Source organism: Seriola lalandi, unplaced genomic scaffold (assembly GCF_002814215.2).
Source record: "Seriola lalandi dorsalis isolate HSWRI2012SDOR001 ecotype SW California unplaced genomic scaffold, Sedor1 jcf7180002054307, whole genome shotgun sequence".
Classification (NCBI taxonomy): Eukaryota; Metazoa; Chordata; class Actinopteri; order Carangiformes; family Carangidae; genus Seriola; species Seriola lalandi.
The window spans coordinates 59,860-79,206 of record NW_019524860.1 but is presented as its reverse complement, the minus strand read 5'-3'; the positions used below and the strand labels follow the sequence as shown (position 1 = coordinate 79,206).

Here is a 19,347-nt window from a genome sequence, read left to right as displayed (position 1 = left end):
GACACAGATGTTGGGTTGGAAGTGTGTGCAAATGTTTCGGCACGTCCACAAATAAAGAGTTGTGCAGCCGAAGCTCTCTAAAACCTCTTCTAAACAACAAGCTTCATTCTCACCGTGGCGTGTCAAAAATAAATCTGAAAGGAAAGTGGTGATTGTAACTTACTGGTGCCGCTCGCTATCTCGCTCTCATGGCCTCACGATAGCAAAGCAGCGCAAGCTAAAGACAAAAACAACCTTCAGGCGAAAAAAATAAATTATAGGATGTTCTTGTTTTAACAAAAGAGCAACTGAAGTACAAGCGGAAATATTTCAAATAGTTATGTTTTCAACTAACAGCAGATATGAGCGATCTGGGAAGGCTGTTATTTCAGGCGATGTGTTGCCAACACAGCTGTATGATCCTTGGGAGCAACAGAGGAGTCTAAAAAAAAAAACCACTTCACACTAATTAACAACCATCCAACTGGGACTCGTAGGCGGCAATTAAAAATGAATTCCTATAATGTAATTATTGAGACACTATGGGCCCCTGCTTCGACTCGACCAGCTTTTTTGTCACAAAGAAATCACCCAGAATCACCCAGGAAAAAGCTCTGGATTTCCCAGAATAAGAAATCCGAGTTACAAGGTCAGAAGGGAAATTATTTATGAGGAAAATGTGGAAGTAGCTTCTGGTCAGAGCTGCATTGTTCACAGCACAAGTGGGGTCTTATTAATTTAAGAACCAATATCAGTGATGATTTATACAAAGAGCTGCACAAAGTGAGAAAGGGTGGTGTCCTGTGTCGAGCACCTACTGATTACGAATTCAGAGTCTGCAGTAAACACTGCAAGGACACAATGCTGTACTATTGTCCTTGAGCGTAAGAACAAGACAAGTACTAATTCACTTCCCTGCATCAGTCTGCTTCTGTCTTTCTATTACCCACAAGGCATTCAAGTCCAGTAACACTGATACAGAACCTCACAGAGATCTAATTAGCACTGAATGATATTTGCTGACTCAGTCGGAATTCTGTCACACAAGTCAAAGCTTTGAACAGCATCACAGGAATAAATGTTGAACTATTATCAGCTGCAGCTCCAACTGGTCAGAAACCAGCAAGCAAATCTCATGCAAAACACTTCTTTTTTTTCAACCGCAAACAACCGTTTCTTAAAAAAAAAAAAAAGAGGTAGCAGTGTGCAGAATCGAAGGATCCACCCGGAGGAAATCCTGAGATGAACGGTTCAGCTGTCGTGTTTCTCTTTTCGTCACACTTCGTATCACACAACAGGAAGGCATCACCCTAGAACCTGTTTTCAGCTGCTGCTTTATGCAACTTAATATGTTGTCAAGACTTCCTCTCTGCAAAGGTGTCAACACTCTTTGTGTTCGTCTTGATCACATTTCCAGAGCAGGGAGTCTTGTTTTTTTCTTTTTGCATTTTACACCAAAATCAGGACAATCTGTGTCACTGATGCTTATTCAATACAAACAAACAACAACACACAACCTGCAGCCTCTTGACACAGTGTGTTTCCACGGTGTAGCACCATGACCGCGACTCTGACCGCAGCCTCATTATGAGTTAACTACTGTACTAAACTATAAACGCAATCTCAGCACACATACTGCAGCTACGTACTGTATGTCTGCACACTTAATAATAGTGATATATCCACAGAGTTTGGAGAGGGAAATGATGCAGTTTCAACACACAAAAACACACACTGTATGCACAGCTGCAGATGTTTGCATTGTTGTTTAATCGAGAGTCATTCTTAAAGCAAGAAAGCATCTGATGTCACCAGCTTCCTCGAAATGTGAACAGTCGTTGTTCTTCCTTGTTATTACATTATATCAAAATAAACACGCAGCCTTAACCACAACAATGGCTCAATGTGGATTCAACGGTGGACTCTGACCAATACTGGACACAAAGGGATCTCTCAGCTCTGTCATTGAACCTCATCGTAGCAGGTCTCTACCCGGGAACAAAGCCAACTGTCCAGCCAAATGAAACCCGCTCCATCTCGCTCAAACAAAGGCCTCAAAGAGGAGCCGCGCAATCATCACAAAGTTACGCAACATCATATAAAGATCAATTCATGAGAGCTCAAAGCAGACGCAAGGAGAGATGGGGTACGGTGGATAAAACGGGATGGGGATGTGCTTTAATCTTCCCGGGGCAAATGGCTTGCTTGGTGGCCTAAATGATCCAAAAACGCTACAGCCCCCCCCCCCCCCCCCCCTTCCTTTCTTCTGTCCAATTAACTTGACACAAACAGAAGCCAAAGGCTGGAGGAGGGTTACTAATGAAATCCCCCCAGAGTTCCACAATGGGAGAAAAATAACATAATTTCAAATTCTGTCTGGGTTCAATACTTTGCTGTGACTGCATCCATTTGGTCTGTTTTCTACAATGTAGAGCCATTAATCCAAACCCCCCCACCCCACCCGACCCTCCCACCTCGCCTGCTGCATTTGAAATATTTATGGAATTCAATAATCAATCTTTTAAATCCCTGCTGCTCTCTCCTATGGCCTTCTGCATAAAGTAATTCCAGCATTACAATGCTTCTCCGGCTGCTGGTTGCTAGGGAACAACCGGAGAAACTCTTCCACTACGAGGACTTGCTTTCACACAGGCCAGATTTCTCTTTCTGCCCCCCAGGCCACAAACACTCCCAGGTCACCGGAGGGACGTTAGAGTTTGTTTGTCTTGTAAGAAATTTCACATTAAATTTCTCATAGTGTTGTTAAGGAGCGCGTCTTGTAGATGATGTTGCAGCGTAAGAGGACGTGTCGTGGTTGTTGTAGGTATCACTTCAAAACCAGATCCATGTAGGAGGAAAGACATTCTCATCATATCTTATCACATGTCTTAAAAAAATAATAGAAAAATTACAATAAATATAAAAGTATAATATCAATAATCACTGTTTAAATACTCATTATTGACTGTCCTTTATAAAATACAGTCATACCTGCAAGTGCCACGTCACGGTACAAAAACATAAACAGAGACTGTGGCTCAAAGCAAATAAGAAGACATAATACGCAACATAAATACATGCATGCAAGACACTGAATACTAATTACTTGAATAAATATGACTTACTGCTTTTTAATTTGGCAATCTGGTGCACTAAATTCCTAAATTAATTTTAAATGCAGCCTTGGCAGTGCAGGACTAGAACAGCATGTTCCCTCGGAGCTGGTAGCGAGCCAGCAGCATTGCCTTTGTTAGTAGCTAGACAACATTGTCATCTATGCTCTTTCATGGTTTGTCATCACAATGGAGCGGGGTCTAGCGCCCGCCTGTGTTAAGTGTGACTTCTCACCTTTTTTCTTTTTTTATCTCAAAAGGGTGTGATTGTCGCACTGTAAACCTTCGATGCAAAGGAGACAATGACGGTGTTGTTTCTCAAATCGGGAGGGGGACATAAAAAACCCAACACTTTAGTTCACTTTAGCTGATGATGTATCTGGTCAGCCGCCAGTTCAAAGAGATAGCGATGCGGCGAGAGTCACTTACGCATATAAGGCCGACTATGTGTAAAGAACAAAAAAAAAAAAACATGTGTAATGACAAACTACAAGCTTGAACCACACATTAGGATCCAGGAGCTGCACTGCTCTGGATCGCCGTCGTCCTCCTCTTGTGTTTATCATCTGCACCACATTGGTGCGCCCGGCTCGCCTCGTCTTGAATGGAAGTTTCCTGTTTACAGAGTTCCCTTATTATCCCACCCAAGGCCTTTCACTTCACTCAGACTTAAAATAGGCCTCAGCTCTAGATGGACGGGGGATTTCAGGCTATATCCTGAGGATGTTTTACAAAAGAAACATGGCCGACCATTGTGATCTTTTAGGACTTCACTCACAAGTTAAGGTCTTCCCTTTCCTTGGCCCCCGCTTGTGCCAGTGAATCACAGAGAAGAAAACTTTTCTTCCTCCATTTCATTTCACTTTCTTATAAATATGGCGATTTTGAATTTTTCTGTTAAAATAACCATTTAAAACATGTATTATTTTCTTAAAAATACATTATCACAAAGGCTGTTTTACTTAGCCCATGAAAAGTGTGGTTTTAGCAGCTAAGAAATGATATGTATTCTTCTTGAATCATACATGCATCTTTTTTCTCTTCTTTTCGCACCGTAAACGCTCTAATATATGGAATTAGTCGAGTCACTGACTATAATTATATGCTCAATTTAAGTGACTTTTGTTGGTTATCTTGTTGAAATGATCAATCAGTTTTTTCATGCACTGTTCTATAGAATTAAGACGGATGTTGGACTGTAACTCATGTGGCACTGGGCTATAATACAAGCCTCTGTTTAGGTCTACAACTGGAGTTCGGTACAGTTTAGCTAAAACAGCTATTCCCACTGCAGCGACACTATAATTGGTGTGATTCTAAATGTTTTTGACAAGCAGAAGCTGGTTGTAACAGGGAGTCATTGTGTTGGGTCCACACCACACTCGCTGGATTCAAAGTGCCTGAGCATATAGGGAAGCATGCCTGAATGGTCCGCATCTTTCCCTCCAATTATAATCAAATACAGTCCCCGTTTAGTGCAATAATAACACAGCCGCAGGCAGTCAGACCTACGCAGGCGGGCAGGGCCAGGCGGACATGAGAACGCCGCCCCGATGTGAGTCACATACTTCATGACAACTAACACAACAGCAAGTAAATACACTGTAGGACATGGCACAATGGACACGGTCACAATGTAGTGACATAGTTTAGTAACTATTGAAGTCTCTCCTATATGTCAGTCAGACTCATTTGTAATAGTCTACTGAGGACTGAGTGACAGAAAGGTTGGCTTACGAAACAAATACAACCCAGGGACAACAAAACCTTTTGAACACAGGTCACTGTGAAACTCATGTTTGTTTTTACAGCGCTGTAGAGGTATTTCTTTCTCTCTATCCTGGACTGCAAACTGAATTCCTTCCTTGTATCTGGAGGATTTAAGTTTAAATAGCAGGAGTTGACCTCCTAAATCTAGAATCAGACTTTTACAAAAAGATAAATAGAGAGCTATACATATAAATTTGTTTGGAAACGTGAGAGGAAAAGCCACACTTATATTTAAGCTACTGAGAAATATATCCATCACTTAAGTTGAAAGGTTTGTAGAGCAGCTTATATTTAAGTTAAATGTCATTGACAAATTACTGTAAGAAACAGGCATGTATGAAGTATGGTATGAACCTTTTGTCATTTAAAAGAAGGACTACAGCGCCTGGCTCGTCAGCTATGATGGGGAATGCTCACTCCAGACACAGAATCACAGAAACCACGTGATGCATGACACAACTGTGAAACTGCACTCACAGTAAATAAACCTGCAGGAGCATCAGGACGCTGCCATTTTGACTGACGCTGCACAGCTCCTTTGTAACCACGATTGATCGATGCTCATTTGTGTCTTGCACGGTTCAGACTGAAGCCCTTTCGCTCAACATTTTGTTTGCTCGCAGTTTGCTTACAAACAGTGGAACTAACCAAATTACACAATCACAAATAAGCAAATGCTGCTATAAGAAGATTGTGCGAGCATTAGCCTCTCAGAGGAACCGCTAATGTGGCATTATGCAAGCCTATTTTTTGATACTTGGTCTTTGCTATATAACACATAAGGAGATCTGTATGCTAGTCATGGCAAGAATGATTAATGAAAAGGGTTTGTTCACGGCAGGGGTGCTTTAAGTGTGAAGGAAACATGGGGCCATATGGGAAAACGTCTGGCAGCGGACGGCTGTTTGAGGTCAACCGAGGCAAGTGTCAATTAGCCCGGTCAAGGTCTGAGGCGCAGATGAGCAAATGCCGTTTAATAAATAATGCTGGGATGCAACTGACGTTACAACATTTAGAGTTTACTGTTGGAATGGTGCAAGAAAAACATACCGCAGTGTCACCAGTGTGAAATCAGTGTCAAGCTGCGAGGGGAACGTTGCATCACAGCAGTAAATGTGTTTCCACAAACTTGTTCCAGAGGGAAGATCCTTAAAAAAAAATTTAAACAATCTGGGTACACACAAGATCACAGGTCCTGATAATCTCTCGACTGGCACCCAAGTGATCTGGTCTCGGAGCCGCTCGAAACAGAATGTAATTGGTGGTTCGGTTCAGGCAAGCTAAGATAATTATCCCCCTTCTTCCCGAAAGCAGGAAGCAGGGAGAAAACTGTCAAACATTCCAGCGAGAATCAGATTACGTTGAGACCTTGGTAATGAACGGACATTTTCCCTGATGGGCAGCAGAGGAACAGAGGGCTGAAGAGTTGGGAACGTGATCAACCACAGGTTAGACAAACCCTCGGGGACCAATTACAAAGATAAGGTTTCAACGAGACAGATATCGTACACCAATCCGCTCCACTGCACACAGGAAGTGGAACAACAGTATTCCTAATCTCTGATTTATAAATGGGGAAAACAATGAGGTTTTTTCCCCCCTCATTTCATTGTGAGCTGTTCACTGCCCCTCATATTCCTGCTGGCAGAACTCAAGGACTGCAGCTGCAGCAGTTTTCACCTCTGACAACAGCATCCATTAGCAAAGACAGCTGTTTTTGCTCATACTAGCGTTGTAATGAATCACCCCTCTTAGCTCACATGGCAAGTAATCACCTGCCTACCACCAGCACAGCTGTAATTAAACCACAGCTTGCACGAGGCATGACAGGCCACATTAGGACCAAAGGCACGTCCTGCAAGCAGCGTAATGACTCAAATTCAGAGCTCGACACTGACGAGAAGGTCTTTACAAAAGAGGGTAAAATTATCCACGAGGTCAAAGAGGTCTGGGCTGAACGATGTGACTGATTATCACAAAAAAAAGTTGTTCTAATCTTCTATCTTCACACACTCCTCCAGCCCTCATCCACACTGCAGTGCGTTTGTTTACACTTGAAGGGGGCGGGGACTTCCTTTGCATACAGACACACAATTAACCGGTGGAAGAAGATTAACTTTACTACGTCAGTGGTATTGGCTGTGAGAGTGGTCCTTGCCCATTGCGTGCAGGAAGCAGTAAATCCTGTTTTTGTTTTGTTATTTTGCAAAATTCATTGAGATAATTGAATTTCATCATCTAGAAAGAGGTAGATTGTTATCATCCCTCAGCACGAGAGAAAAGGTTTTTAGATAAGCAAACTTAGAAAGTTACATACGGGTGAAGCAGTGAGTGCAACAATACGAGGTATAGATGGTGAACACAGCGTGTTCTCATCTCTAAAATATTTGATCAGACTGAAATAATTAGTCAATTAATGCATCAGTAAATAAAGAGAGAATTTACATGCAACTATTCTGATATTTTTTTAAGCAAAAAGGTCAAATATTCTCTGGCTTCTGTGTCTCAGTTGTGAGGATTCATTGAGGCTGGATGAAACGAGCAATTTGACAACAGCACTTGCGGCTTTGGGATATTACAACAGCCATTTTTCATTGTTATCTTAAACCAAACAGTGAGTCGATTGCATGAGAAAACAATCGGCCGTTTAACTGAAACTGAAACTACTCGTCAGTTTCAGCCCTGCAACTGTACGGTTACTAATCTGAGGCCACATATCTTGATAAAAAAAAGTGCACAGATTACTCCTGTGCTATTATTGTATTCAACTCAGATCCTCAAAGAGCTCAGAGAAAGGAACAAACCACAGACTGATACCCGTCCTGTAAGCAGTGGGAGAGGCTACCTGCACCTCGCTGATACATATCTGAAACCTTAACCTTAAGCAGGTGAACAATCCACTACAGGCATAGTGTTAATGAAACTGGCTCTGGTTCCTACAAGTGTACAAGCACATACTGCAGAGCCAAAATGCTAATGGAGCTGGCCGTGATGCCAATAAGCTGCCAATGACTTGGGCTTTTTTTTTTTCTTTTCTTCTAAGGATGAAAAATGACACTCGTGATAGTAAACAGCTCTGCACATAAATTTAATTAAAGACGACGCTTTACTGACTGATCGGTCGTGTGCTCTGCCAAATAAGAAGTATGTCAGAGAAAGTCTTTCATTTCAACCTATGCAAGATGCAAACGTTAAAGCATTAATTTCACCCTCTTTCCTCCGAATTGTTAAGGACTGAAAAAAATCTAATTATGCAGAAGAAGCTGCGAGCACATTTCATTAATCTCCAAATTAAAATCTACAAAGACAATAGCAATATAAATTTGTTTATACGCAGCTGTGTCAAAAATGTTGCCCTGGTCTTGACCCAGATCATGCAACAGCATCCATCTTTAAGTGCCATTGTTACAAATACTGTAAACAAGTATTAGCTGCATGGTGAACCCGTATACTGGGATTTAGGGATCTCTAATCACACAAATTAATCAGCTCTCCATCTGATCCACGTCATGTCTGAGCGGTTCACCGCGAGGTGGGATTATACTGCAGATTATACACCAGAGTGAGGCTAAAGAGCAAACTCACTCAAAGACGTCCGCTAGTTCTTGACATTACAGATGACACACACATACATCTTTAGCTCCAGTTAAACAGCAGTCAGTGTGACTATCCTCAGGCATATATTTAGGCATATCCCAACTCAACTTTATGCTATCAATCTTTTCTGTAATGTGGGCATCACTTTTTCCAAATGCTGGAATTTCCAAAATCTCATTCAGGAATGACGCTCTGAACGGCAGCCTCAGCACGCAGCGAAACTCAATAGCGGTCATGTAAATATTGCACGTCAGGAATGGTTTATTCTTTAAGCTCCCCGAGCAGCCAAGTGGGTCTCAGGCTAAGTTATGTAAAGACTGTGGTCGCTCGGTGGCATGAGGTCTATTGCCTTCTGCTGTGAGGGCCAACGGAATTTCTGGAGCCTCGACTCTCTCGGAGCTGTTTTTCTTTGCTTTAAAAATATCTTGAGGAATGCGAACATAAGGAACTGAAACATGCCTCTGACATTAAGAGCCTGTGTAATTCAGTCGCAACAAATGTACAGTGTGACCCCGACGGCAGCATCCCGACCTGTCAACATGACAACATAAACGGGGGGTTTACAGCATTATAACTTCAACGTGTAGAAACAAAAAGACAGGTTCTTGCATTGGGATTTAAAAGAAAAGAGAAGTAATGTGCACTCCAATAGATCAAGTACAGCAGAGAGGAGACCGCAGAGTCAGCGACTCAGGAGGAGCCTGCATGTGGTCTCTCGATAAACATTTTAGAAATCGTGTTACTTTAACTTCCTCTCACCCTCTATTGTTGTAAAAGGAACACTGATATGATTCTGCTGAGGGATATCGAGGTTACTTTTGCAACCTCTGCAGAATGAACAGTATTTTCTCATGCACCTCCCGAGGACGAATCCACTCAGACATTGTCAAAAGGCTTTTCTTGGAGTCGGGCTGCTGACTCGGTTTTATGTGCCTCTTGTTACTAATCTGGAGAAGGAAAAAAAAAAGAGAGAGAGCTCTGGTATCAGATTTGTCCTGTGTTTTACCTCGAGTTGATTGAGACAAAATGTTGGATCCCAGGTATTTCACAGCCATCTTAAAACTCAACAGTAAATTGTAGGTTTTGGTGTCAGCCCCTCAGAATCCTTGGGGAGAAATCTGCTGCACAAGAGACAAAGTTGTCTGCCGTCTCTCTGTGGCCTCAGTGGACCAGAATGCAATGCAGCCACATGCAGATCTGTCTTCAGAACAACAACAAAGCAGGGAACGTAATCTCTCTCTCTAATTCTTCTCAACTGGAAAAAACGATCAACCTGTTCACAGAAAATCACTGCCTCCAGGAAAAGTGGAGGAACGTCAATTACTTCACATGTTATCACACCTGAAATGCAATTATCATGTCTCAGGCTGTAATTCTACTTCAGGTTTCAGTCTGTATCTTCAAAGACATTAGTATCCACCTACCTTAGTCATAGGTGAATAAAAGAATATCAGAGCAACCATTAAAGTAGATATACCCAACGATAAAGAGCCCTAGTCTGCTTTTGTGCTCCTCTGGTGCTAAACGATGCTTCATGGGATGAAAGTGTTTGATTTACTTTAATCTCAGTGGTGCGTTCAAACATAAACTATACTGGATTGGTCTATTCGTTATTAGATTTAAGGGAGTAACAGGCGCGCAGGACTACACAAACACCCCGGTGTACTCCAGTAAGGAAACCGTTTCTGGAATGCTTACAGTCACATCAGACGTTTATCTCTGCAATTAAACTGTAAAAACCCTGTAAATGCCATCTTCCTGCAGTGAAGAGATCATATGTTTGATTTAAGATTAGACCTTTTCATCGACTGCTCCCTGCACAGTCATAACACTGAAGAATCAATGCTTTTAACTCAATAATCAATAGCTTTTTATGAGTCCACTGACCACTAGACTGTACTATGTTTTACTGGAATTAAAAGCATGATTCAAATGAGCCAATCAGAAGCCACACTGGTGCTCTGCATGTGTGGGTATTGTACGTTGGTGCATTTGTTTCTTTCCTCCCTTCCTGAAATCATCCCCTGTATTTAAACTGGGAGGAATACGTCACTGTGACCGCGGTGTGTGTAACCACTTCGGCCTGCACTCAGCCTCCACTTTCAACACAAGAATAACATGTGACATCACTTTACTTCTACAGGGTTAGCGCTGCAGCAGACAAGCAAACGCCAAGGCAAGCAAGCACATAAATTTACAGGATGGATGGGAGTTTTGGAGAATTAGAAATTAGAAAACCCTGCGTTGCTTGGCAAAAAAAAAAAAATTACACAGAAGTTGCTTGCTACAGAAGTCCGTCCTACTTTTTGAGCCAGTGATGAGGGGGGGGGGGGTTTAAATAGACCTTCACATGCTTCTGATGCCCTGACAAAAATAGGAAGACAGTTTCAAAACAACACCCAGTTTCAGAAAATAAAAAAAAAACGCTTTAGGGAAAAGGGGTTTTGTTGTCAAGACATTCTTCCTGCTCGAGTTCAAAAAGCATCCTGACGCTTTTCCTCTGCCTGATTGTACTGAGCAGGATGCTGAGAGACAGGGGCAGCTCTGAGCTCATCAGTCACTTCACAACCTGTAGCAACTGTTTCCTGTACAGGTTGATTATCAGACACACTTCTCTTTGTGTAACTTTATTCTACATTACATTTTAGACAAAACATACCGCATAATATATTGTTTATATTTGGCTGATACTCTACTTCCTACAATTTAAAATGTGCATTATATACACATTGAGTATTTACTTCTTTAAAATCATATGGATGAGTTCATTAAGAAAAAAGCTCTGCACCATTTATACGCTGCAATTTCTTTGCTGTAGTGTGAATTAACTTTAACTTAATTTGAAATAATTAAAAACAAATAAGCCTCAGTCTGTAGCACGCCCGCTCTTTTCTTGCACATAGCACGTCTCTAATCATTCTAGAAACATAGGAATATTTTAGTTGTTTTGAATATTTCTTACATTAGCAGGGTCTTTAAACTCCTTACTGTTGGTTTCTTTGAGTTATGACCTAGATATTAAAATTCATCTACTCGTGGCAAGTCATCAATGTCTTTTAAATGTCCTCATGCATTTGTTTTGTCCTCTGTCAGACACTGCAAGCCAGTGCTGGTCTCCTGCCTCGGTCCAGAATATGTGGAAACAATGTAAAGTAGGCAGCTTGTCCTTCCAGCTATGAAGCTGTGGAGCAGGGTCACGGCAGACCAGGACTGCTGCTTGTGGCCTTTAGCTTCGCCACCTGGCTAAACAAGGGGAGAGATATCCGTCGTGAGTCCAGCTACTTGCTGAAAATAAACAGAGCAGCGAAAGCAGAAGTGTTCATCTGGGTGCCACGGATGGCCAGGTGCATGCTGGTCCCTGTTCCTATGAGACTACAGAAGGTGATTTTGCTCATTGTTTCCTGATTGGTTGGTGCAGTCTTGGGTTTCTTACTCCTTGTCCTTCGTGACGCACAGTTGAACGACTAGATAAGAGAGATGGATGCTGTAAGGACATCAGCTATGCAACAACGTAAACAAGCAATCCTGCAGATACACACAGCAGCCGTCAGTCCAAGTAAAAAGCTCATTTGCTTTAACCTGCTTTAACCTCTAGATATGAAACAGTCTAACTTAACCCTCAAATAAAACTTCTACGCTGCAAAACTTCAACATCGTGAGAGAAGCTGGATCTCAGAGCTGAGCAAAGCATGATTTCCACAGCGGAAGACAGCCCGACTCCGACCTAGTGACCTGACAAACAAACATGTCATAGATACCACTCTCACAAACAAAGCCTAAGGTTCATGTTCGATGATGCACACAGCTTCTACTGAAGCTATACTGATTAATACAGTGGAAATGGAGGCATCTAAAAATGACTTATTCTGTCTGACACGTCTGATATGAAAAGAGATTGTGTGGTATTTCTACTTGATAATTTCATGGGGTTTACAGTCTTTGGTGTCCTGCAAAATCAATTCCGTCTCTCTGATCAATGTAATATAGAATTTGGATAACAAATCTGCAAGAGTCCTTAAATATAGTCCCAAACTAGAATACTTCTCAAGCAGGCACGCCGTCACTGTGTCATCACCAAATCTGATAATACCTCTTCCCTGCAGTCATTCTTACAGTGAATGAAGAGACATCCCGGAGGAAGACAGTAATGGAAGAGCTCTTTTAAGATAAATGAACCCTGACATGATTGAGTTTAGATGATTGAATCCACCATAGAACCTAATTTTAAATGAAATTGAAAATAGCTAAAATGTAAGACTGAGTCTGGGTGAAAGCTGGTTAAATCATCACAGAAATGGAGGATCACAAATTCAAAACATCTTCTCGAATGTACCGGCCCCACTGCTTCTGAGAACCACGCTGCACGTTAAGAGAAATACTTGTGTTTCTTTCACAGTGATGTAATTGGAAAAAAAAATTAATTACAGATCAAATAGCCATGCCATGTTATCTTAATTCATATCGCAGCTGCAGAAACATGCAGCAGGGCTTTATAGAAGAATGGTGTCATCCTCCTCCCGCTGCTTTCTTGACTATCAGACTGCCTCTTTAATCCACTGTCAAAAATTTAAGTGCACCTCCAGTTACAGTTGAAAAATGAAGCAAAGTGACAAAGCCAGTGTGAACACTAGCTGTCAAGTGGTCAGTTATTTAGCCTGCCATGTGACAATAGGGTGAGCTACAGGGTCAAATCCCACTGTGGTCAGTCTTGAGCGATAAAGACAGATCCCTCTAACCGTTAGCTAATCCTGACAGAGAGGCCCTGCCAACACCATTAGGATAAACTGTGTCAGCCGCCACATTCGCCGGACACTTGAAAAGAACAACGGGGGCGGTGCTGCTATTGAAAATCACCCAGGAGAGGACCAACAGAGGCGCACAGTCACATGATATTCAATGCTGTGAAGATTAATGTCGAAAAGACTTCTCACTTATCACAGACACGTCTTGTGGCGTTTCTACAGAATAACCACAGACTTTCTAAGGGCTTTTATTGCTGCGAGAAAAGACGTGGACTTCTCTGATTCAACTACAAAACAACATGGATGCATTGTTTCTACAGACTTTCAATTTCTGTTAGAATATCACACTTTTCCCTATGAATAAATCATCTTTAAACATTGTGAGTTACTCATTATTTGCCTGTCCATTCATTTCAAAGACGTCCTGAATGAAATGTTTGTGTACTGACACAGCTCGGGTTCGTACCATGGCTCCAGAGAACACACTTAGCAAACCACTCATTTTTTAACTGAATATCCCAGTAGGACATAGTTTATCCGAGCCTCAGTATCTTTTAATCAGACTATTTTCCAGCTCAGAAATTCCAAGTAAATTTCCTCACATATTCTTGGCTCAGACTTTGATAATACGCTCAAAGGTCATGCTGACATACTGTAAAGTATTTCAGGTGTTTGCAGGGTGAAGCAGGTTATATCACATGCATCACAGACTGCCAGCTTTGAATCATATTCTCACGTACACATCAGCAGTGTGGAACGCTGCAGAGCAATTTCCTGTTATTATTTAAAGGATCATATCATCAAATCTACTCGCAACTATTTCCTACTGTGAAAATCACCTGTTTTGTGGGAAAAAGAAACAAAACAAGAGCAAAAGAAGGAAAGAAAATCAGAGAAAATTATCACAATTAGTGAGTAACTCAATTAGTTAGTTAACAGAAATTAATTGGCAACTGTTCTGTTAAAAGGTTAACTGTATGACTCATTTTTAATATGTCGTATATGGTGTATGATAATTAGCTGAATATTTTAGTTTAGTAGGCTCCAAGAAAAAGCATTAAATCAAGAACACAATCAAATTATTGATAATACAAATCATTATTTCTTGTAGCCCTACTATAAAACACTAATGCCTAGTCCCAGCTTATATGAACATTGCTGCTACTGATGCGAGCCAAGTTCTATATCCCCATCTTTGTTTCCTTAAGCATGATGGCATCTCTCACCCATACAAATCATAGCTCGCATATAGAGCTGTAAAGACCATGAGCCTAGTACAGTTAACGAGCCATCAATGACTCCATAATTGTTTCCTCAATGTCAGACAGACAGGCAGAAAGCTGTGCCACTAACTGTAGCCCACTGGTTTAAGTGGTGGCCTATTGATTGCCCATTGTGTGTAAAGCCTCTGCTAATGCAGCATCCATGTGCAGGGGAGGCTGTGGCTCAAATGAATGAATACCATCTTTAGAGCCCAACCGTGTGGATCTGTGGGATATAACTGCTAATATCTGAAGCAGTGCAAGCTTAGGTGGCTGTTTGTGTATGTGGCTCTGGGATAATAACCACAGCCCACAGGATTTGCATATTCAGAAGACATGCACTCCAAACTTCCCTATTAACATTTATCAGATGATATTGAGGTGGTGTAGTATAGTGACATATATAATGAGATGTAGAAAACAAATAATACAACTGTACTGTGCCATTGGTAATAAAAAAAACTAAGAAAAAAACTAGAAAATATCAAGGAGGAGGCCAAACTCAAAAGTCAATCAAATTAGTCTATTGTAAATGATTGGAGGTAACGTGTGTTTTGATAGGCTAGTCTGGGCTATTGGCTAAATTAGGATTAGCTCCAGTCTACGTCTCTTACACACTCATCTTTGCAACCTTTTCGACATACTTTCTTCTTTTTTTTGGTTGCAAAATGCAAAAGTCGGATGCACCGAAGACATTTTCTTTTCTTTTTTTTTTTTTTTTTAGATGCACAATTCTCCAATGTAAAAACAGGAGGCACGAGCTGAGAATATAACCTCGGTTAGATTCCCACCGTGGCTGCAGCCCTTGTTATGTTAAGTGCCCTTGATTATCTCTGCTGATAGAGGGCTTAGCGGGATGTAGCCATACGTAACAACCAGCACTAGCTGAATGGCAACAGTTGCACACAGAAACACTTGCAGTTCAGGGAGACACTGGGTAGCGGATGTTGCAGTGTTTATAAATGTAGCAGCACAGTGGAAAAACACCGCAGTAAGAAACACATTTGAATGCAGATTCTATTAATAGTTTTAATACAATTAGTCATTTCTTCTGACCTGTTGCGTCCTTTCAGCCGGATTCATCATCACAGCCTGCCGAAAGCTGTTATCCACATAAGACGCCATTGTTTTGGAAGACGCCGTCTGGAAGATATTGAATTCCTTATCCTAGAGGGAAAAAAAAAACGTTTATAGATATCCAGGGGCACGGATATATACAGCAGACGTCTCCTTGCCGTCTTGCTTTATTCTTGTCGCCCTGTGCTCCAATGCTAGCGGATAAGCTGGGAGTGCCCGGACCCAGGCCACGACTGGAGCCAGACAGCCGAGCGGTCTCCTCGGGGTGTCTGTCTTTCTGTTGCCCGAGCCGTAAAAAAAAAACCGGCAGCCAACGCCAGTCCCACCGGGGAGGAAAACTTCTTTTATTTTGTTAAAAAAAAAAAAAAAGCGCAGCTGAAAACAGTCTCGTGTAACTATTTACTTAATGTGGAAAAATGTCCCTTTATTCAAGCCAACGTTCATCAAAGCCATTCCTTGTCTCTTCAGCATTCTGCTAGCGACGGAAAGAAATTCCATGTAGGATCCGCCAAACAAACAAAAAAGAAAAGTAAGCTAACGGCTAACGGTTACCCCGTCAACAACAACCTGGCGTCCATTATGAGAGGTAGACCCGGGTACACTCACTGAGAAAATTCATTATATTAGCATTTCTTTTTTTATGGGTCTAAAAGTGAAGATAGGTCCGCCGCCGCTGTGCTCTGTTGTATGCCACCATGGTGACTGACACACCAGAGTCAAGTCGGACAGAATTAATTGTAGCACTTCCTCGATTTGGTTTTTCAAAATAAAAGCTCTAAGGGCGAGCGGCGTGCTTGTTGCAAAATACAAAGAGACAATGAAGGATACGGTGTATTTAGGGCGGTGTCAGTGTGCGTTTTTTTTTTCCCCCTAAAAAAGAAAATGTCCTTCTCATTATTAACAGTAAAGACCTAAATGCGCAGTACTACATGTGGTCTCATAAAAAATGTAGCTATCAATTACATTGAAAAAGTCAATTAAACCCAACGGCGAATGAGAACCACCCCATTGTTTGCCATGCACCATAATACAATATAATAATTTAAATTCTGTTTTAGTGTCTACCAAAATTTAATCCGCCGAACGTTTCTGAGTAAGTGCTCTATGGTGCTCCGATATTATCGTTTTTTTGCTTATAATTACACCTGATCAGTCTGAGCGAGTGTATTATCTTATTTTGAAAGTAAAATCAACAAGTTTCCTGTCTAGCTGTTGTTATCTGTGTTTGACTTGACAGAGATTTAGTCACAAGGGGCGGCTCATGGGCGAGTCCATTTAACAAGAAAGGGAAAAAAATGGGAATGGCGAAGCGGAGTGCAATGTCATAAAGTAATGCTTTGGTGCCACCTAGTGATTTATTAGAGGAACACTCGTGTAGATGGATTCATACAGAAAAATAAAAGATGTGGTCACCGGTTACAACAGCCGTGTTATCCTTAAATATGTAATCGGTATAGGATGAAATAAGCATATAAAATATACAATGTCCTGTAGCAATATAAGTGAATTAGGGAAAATAACGTTGAGAATTGCAGAGGAAAGGGTCCGTGCATGAAGTATAATTCTTCTGCAGTTGTTCACGTTGTATAAGGAAAAATGCCAGTTTATGGTTTATTGCTTTATTTCCCTGTCCTACTTGTGCTCAGTGCAAATGTATGTTGACATTTGTGAGCTCGTTCTTCATTAGCAGATGCTGCCTACACGCTGTTAACGTTTTGCGTGTGTTATTGTCCCATTAAATGAAGACGTGCACGTCCATTCAGCGCAGCGTTTGTTCCATTGTCCAACTTGAACCATGGAAATTAAACAAGGAAGTCGAGAGCCGGAAACAGAGACAGCTCGTTTTCAAAGTAAAGGTTGCGCATTTTGAAAAAATCAGCTGGCTGCAGCGGTCAATTTAAGTAGAGCTAAGCTAAATAAATAAACAAACTGTGTAAATAATGAACTTAATTCATAACTGAGCCCAAAACTGATCGGAATTCAATGTTATTGTAAAATCTTACCATTCATGTATGTAGCTATTCATCATTTGAGTGAGGTTACTTAATCTGTTACTTTGGGTGAACATTAAAGGCTATATACACACACACACACACAAACACACACACACAATGCTGTGTGCAGGTTACGGTTCATTCTCTATAAATGTGTTGGGGAGAGGTGAAGGGGTCGTTCCATATATGGTTGGAACATAAAAGATTTAGGGGTTGTTGCGCAGCTTAAGCCAATTAAAATGACGGAGGAAGAGTTGGGTCTGTTAATAATGTGGAAGTCTAATGAACATAGACAAGTAAAACATCTCAGTGATGTGTAATATACCAGACAGTTGACAAATTAAAGAAAAAAAAACCAAGATGAAGTGTAGTAATAAGGTGTTGAGCTTCAGTGGTTGTTAAACTGGGTTGAGAACTGGTGACCGTGAAGGCCACAGCATATGATTCACATCATTTTCATCAAACCATTCAGGTCACTAGGGGTGACTGGTGTGCACATTAATGGATCCAAGAGCCATTTAACCATTTATTGTGTTGAGGAAATTCACAATTTAATAGAATATATACCGTCCACGACCTCCTCAGCAGCAAACCGCACAGACACGGTCTGAGAGCAGCTGGTGAACATGGCGGAGCATTTAGCAGCTAAAGAGACAGAGATTTCCCTCAGGAGCTGGTGGAGACCAAACACAGAGCTAAAAGAGTGAGACACTGGACTGAGATAATCGTGAGACATCAGGTGACACAAACACCACTCCAAGTACAACATATAAATGATGTAAATGAAAAGTAATAAATGAAGATAGAAAAAGTTGCCCTCCTGTCTTCTGTTCCCTCCAGTCTTTCCACCAACGGTGTGACACACCTGCGATGTGAGTGTGGTCAGTGTCGATCACTGCCACACTTGCTGCAGATGTATTCCCCTCTGCTGCCCCCGCCCTGCCGCAGCAGCTTTGTGCCGCCATCCTCTTCTTGCAGGCTCTGGTCCTGGGTACACATCGTCCAGGCAGAGGTGAGTGGCGCTGGAGCGAGGGGAGGAACAACAGCATGAGATGAGGGGCCAGGCTGTTCATCGTCTGGAGGAAGAGGAGGAGGAGGAAGACCCCTAGCTGCCAGGGGAGGCTCCTGAACAACTTAGCTTAGGTTTTGAAGCATTGTAAGGACATATACGATTTATTAATCATTCATTTAAACATCATTTAGCATATACTGCTATTACAAAAGGTATGAAAATTGAGCAATATAAATTTACTAGTTCAAGCACAACCAGCAAAGGTGACATTAAACAGCAGATACAGCTAACAACAGTTAGAGTTTGTTTTTAAAAACATCTGCTGCTAAACTAACATACATATGTTGACACCACATTTCTCAGCATAAAACAGGCTGTTAAACCTTATAGTACTTGGTTGTGGTTTAAGTGGTATTTTACAGTTTGTAGAGCTGTGGTCGGTGAAGTGATATACAGAGTTGTAACTGAGTAGTTCCTCATTACTTCATCACTATATCACAATAAGTTCCTTAACAACAAATCAGAGACAGCAAGTTTCCAAACAAGTATTTTAATTATAATATTCAAGCCACATTATATATATATAAAAAATAAATGTAATAAATAGAATATCATTTTAACTCATCTTAAACATTTCAACTATGATTTGTGGGGAAATGCAATTACACAAGATACAAACTGCTTGTTTGTTTTTATTTTTACAAATGCAGAACTTGTTTGCAGTATTTTATTGTCTTTGAGGGTAATTTACAACACATTACAACAGAACTGCATTAAACTAGAGTGAAATCCATCAGCATG

The 19,347-nt window shown here is 41.2% G+C and overlaps 1 protein-coding gene across 9 annotated transcripts in view; it reads right to left on the bottom strand.

The window, feature by feature from the left end:
* Positions 1-16,230, bottom strand: part of rapgef2b (Rap guanine nucleotide exchange factor 2b) — a 103,156-nt gene extending 86,926 nt beyond the window's left edge. For all 9 annotated transcript variants that reach the window (XM_087174047.1, XM_087174048.1, XM_023406420.2 and 6 more), the window contains exon 1: positions 15,520-16,230. In XM_087174047.1, the coding sequence (XP_087030173.1) occupies positions 15,520-15,588 (69 nt within the window). In that variant the 5' untranslated portion in view covers positions 15,589-16,230. The remainder of the gene's footprint in view (positions 1-15,519) is intronic.
* Between the last annotated feature and the right edge of the window lie 3,117 nt (positions 16,231-19,347).